Raw genomic sequence first — 3,115 nt, forward strand, 5'->3', positions numbered from 1 at the left:
CAAAGCTGGGCCAGCCCATGNTTCTTACTTTCGAATTGTAATTCAATAGCATTTCCTTCTCTTATGTCCAGCATGAAAATGAATGTAAACAAAAGGATATAAAGCCATGAAAAGAGAAAAGAGGAAGTGGCAGTACAACCAAATCTCGATTTATGTGATAGATTCACTCAGGATTGTTATGAATGAAAAATCAATATGCTATTGTAAATTGTTGATGATATTTCTAAATGATATCGGCTGAGATAACCATTACAACCACTTGGGATTTTAATTGTAATTGCAAGTACATTGTAGGATCCACGGTGGTCATATTTTCTGGTTAAGGGTTTGCTCAAATGCCAAGACATCTAGATATGTTTTTCTTTGTCAAAGAGACAAAAGGAACAACTTTTGTGAAATACACACGTTTAAAAGTCGCTCAGATAAGTGTGTTAAATCACTTAAAGTCCATTAAAATACATCATTGTCAAAAACGTAGTTAATCATTATTAAACATACTCTTAGTGATGTATTGACGTAAAATGTCGTAAACTTCAATTCAGCACATGATTAAACAGTAATTACAACTTGAAAGTTGCGCTTTACACCTAGAAAGATCGAAATGTGGCCTAATTATGTTTCCAGTTATTTCCATATTATTGTCTTTTTCAATAAAGAGACCCGAAATAACAATTTTACAATTTATTTAAAATTTCTTTAAAAGTTAAAGTAGCAAAAATGTCACTTAAATCTTACAAAACATGTAAAATTGCCTTTCATTTTAGCTAAGTGCCAAAAGCTACACTATTCTGTCATTTTCCTGAAGTATTTGAACGATTCATGTGACAGTTTAATTTTCAAATTTATCACGTTTTGCAATAATTAATTTCTTCGAACTAGCGAAAGTTAATATATTTTTGTCAAAATTCAAGATCAAGCTTGATTAAAGTTGCGATTTACAAGTATGGCATTACAATTATGAAATATTGACATTAAGTCAGTTTTAAATAAATCTGCCTTCATTTTTGACCATCCTGTTTTGAAGACGTCTTGACTGGTCGGTCGGAATGGCAACTTGAGTTGAATAGCGAAGAGAAATGAATATTTTTTTTAAAATGCCTAACTTTATCATGGAATAGAACCTATACAATTATGCGATATTTTAGAATCACTAGACATGGTGGCGTCATAGAAAACCATAGATGAAGTTATCTATGGGTGGCGTGGAGGTCAAGTAGTCAAGAGGAGCAGCTGGTGTTCAAAAGCTAGATTCCACTGCATTTGAAGATTCACGCACACATTGATGATTGGATTTTTATAAGAATTCAATAATTAGCTGCAGATTGGAATCAAGTATGTTTTTGCGCTCGTACCAAACTGATTTCAGTTGTTATTGGTATTTCTTAGCTACTTAGCTCCTGTTCAGATCCACAACTTGAAAAAGATGAATCTAGATTATATACTGATTTTCTTTTCAAACATTTTTGATACTTTAGGAGTCACAAAGGCCAAGGTAGATGGCAAAGTTTTAATGTTAAATTGCTAAATGGCTCATAACCCAAATTTTATCGCCTCAGAATTGCGGACTTGCTACTTTAGCTAGGGATGAAGAAGGTGTCAGTTGTAGATTTTTGGTCCATGAAAACATGGTATTTTGTGTACTGAATGTGATCAATCTGCCTGCGCTTCAAACTTTCAAACCAGTACTGCCAAGTTTAGTCCAAGCTGATTTGTGAAAATGTACGTTTCCAATTGACCTAAAAGTCGAGCTTGGATCAAACTTGGCAGTACTGTTTTGAAAGTTTGAGGCGCAGGCAGATTGATCATATCATCAGTAATAATGTTATGCACCTTAGTTTGGTAGTGTGATTTGGCCTTTTTGATAGTGCGAGTTTAGGCTTTCATTGATTTTACTCAAATTTCGCGCTCTGAGGCTAAACTGGTTGGTTTACTATGGGACAAGGACCCTTTAGCTGGTCCATGTATGAGCCCAATCTGAAGGATTACGTTCAATCATATGTGAGACTATTCCTTTTTTTTTATTCCCTGACTGATCCAGGCTCCCGAATGCCAGAGGGGGGGTTGAGGCGAGTCCCGAAGTCTCAGTAGCGCATATTTACCCCTCCTCATGCTGCCTCCATTTTGGGCCTATCAACAGCTGATTCTCGCACGACAGCCTATCGAGGGTGGCTGACCCCGATGAAATCGACACGGGTCAGGATCAGCGTTCGAGTGTTGTACGCCATAAAAGGTGTGATGGCATGAATGAGCTAGCCCCCTGATTGACCCATTTCAGAGTGAAAATGATGACGGGCAGGGTGAAAGGCAACCAAACATGGAATGATGGGGGCGTTTCGAGTCCCGAGTTAAAAAAGATCAATTGGCTAAGCATCGACATTCCCAGGTCACCCTGAGTAAAAGTCGAACAGGGTCAAGGGAACGCGACCTGAAACTGCCATTCCTCCTATTGTGAAGGCCTCCAGTGAACATTGTCCGGATATTGGGTGCTTGCTTATTGGTGTGGTCCGCCAGCCTCTCGTCCTTGGAATTGACTGATTCTTCATCCCCGTCATCCCATCAGCCCTAGCATCCCCAGTAACATGGCCTCTTGGGGAATTCGCGGCTTGGCCCAATCCTGGGGTCAGCTCCAACAAGCCCAAAAGGTAAGTGAGTCAGTGATTACCAGGCCCTCCCCCATGGCCCTCCCAGGGTTCCATGGGGGAGGGCTGGCCTAGCTGCCATGATTCAGCTTGGATTGGCCGAGATGGAGAAGCCCTTGGTTGCATATTTCACTCGAGAGTCAAGCCAGATTTCCCCCTTGTCCCCCCCTTGGGATGGGATCAATGGTCATTTGTCGATCAGCCCCGTCGGTATCCCCCCTCAACCCCTCAACCTGCGTCCCTAGGGTGGATATATCAAGAGCGACACGTGGGGATCATGGTCATGCAATGGGCTCCGAGGTCATCACTTCTCAGCCAGCCCTACATTCGAAAATTAGAACGGAATCGGGACGGGTCTGAGGCCCTCCCCAAGTGGTTGAATGGCTGAAGTAGGCTAGGCCAATTGAGAGACCCNCACGAGATTGGAACGATTTTACAAAAAGTTACAAAATACATATAACAATAGTTATTCATGT

At 40.6% G+C, this 3,115-nt stretch overlaps 1 protein-coding gene across 1 annotated transcript in view; it reads left to right on the top strand.

Moving 5' to 3' along the window:
* Positions 1 to 2,578: 2,578 nt before the first annotated feature.
* LOC131893161 (mitochondrial-processing peptidase subunit beta-like) overlaps positions 2,579 to 3,115 on the top strand; it is a gene marked incomplete at its 5' end in the record, with an annotated part of 2,641 nt that continues 2,104 nt past the window's right edge. Inside the window, 1 exon segment of the mRNA XM_059243114.1 lies at positions 2,579 to 2,642. Coding sequence (XP_059099097.1) covers positions 2,580 to 2,642 — 63 coding nt within the window.

The sequence above is a fragment of the Tigriopus californicus genome, chromosome 2 (assembly GCF_007210705.1).
Source record: "Tigriopus californicus strain San Diego chromosome 2, Tcal_SD_v2.1, whole genome shotgun sequence".
Classification (NCBI taxonomy): Eukaryota; Metazoa; Arthropoda; class Copepoda; order Harpacticoida; family Harpacticidae; genus Tigriopus; species Tigriopus californicus.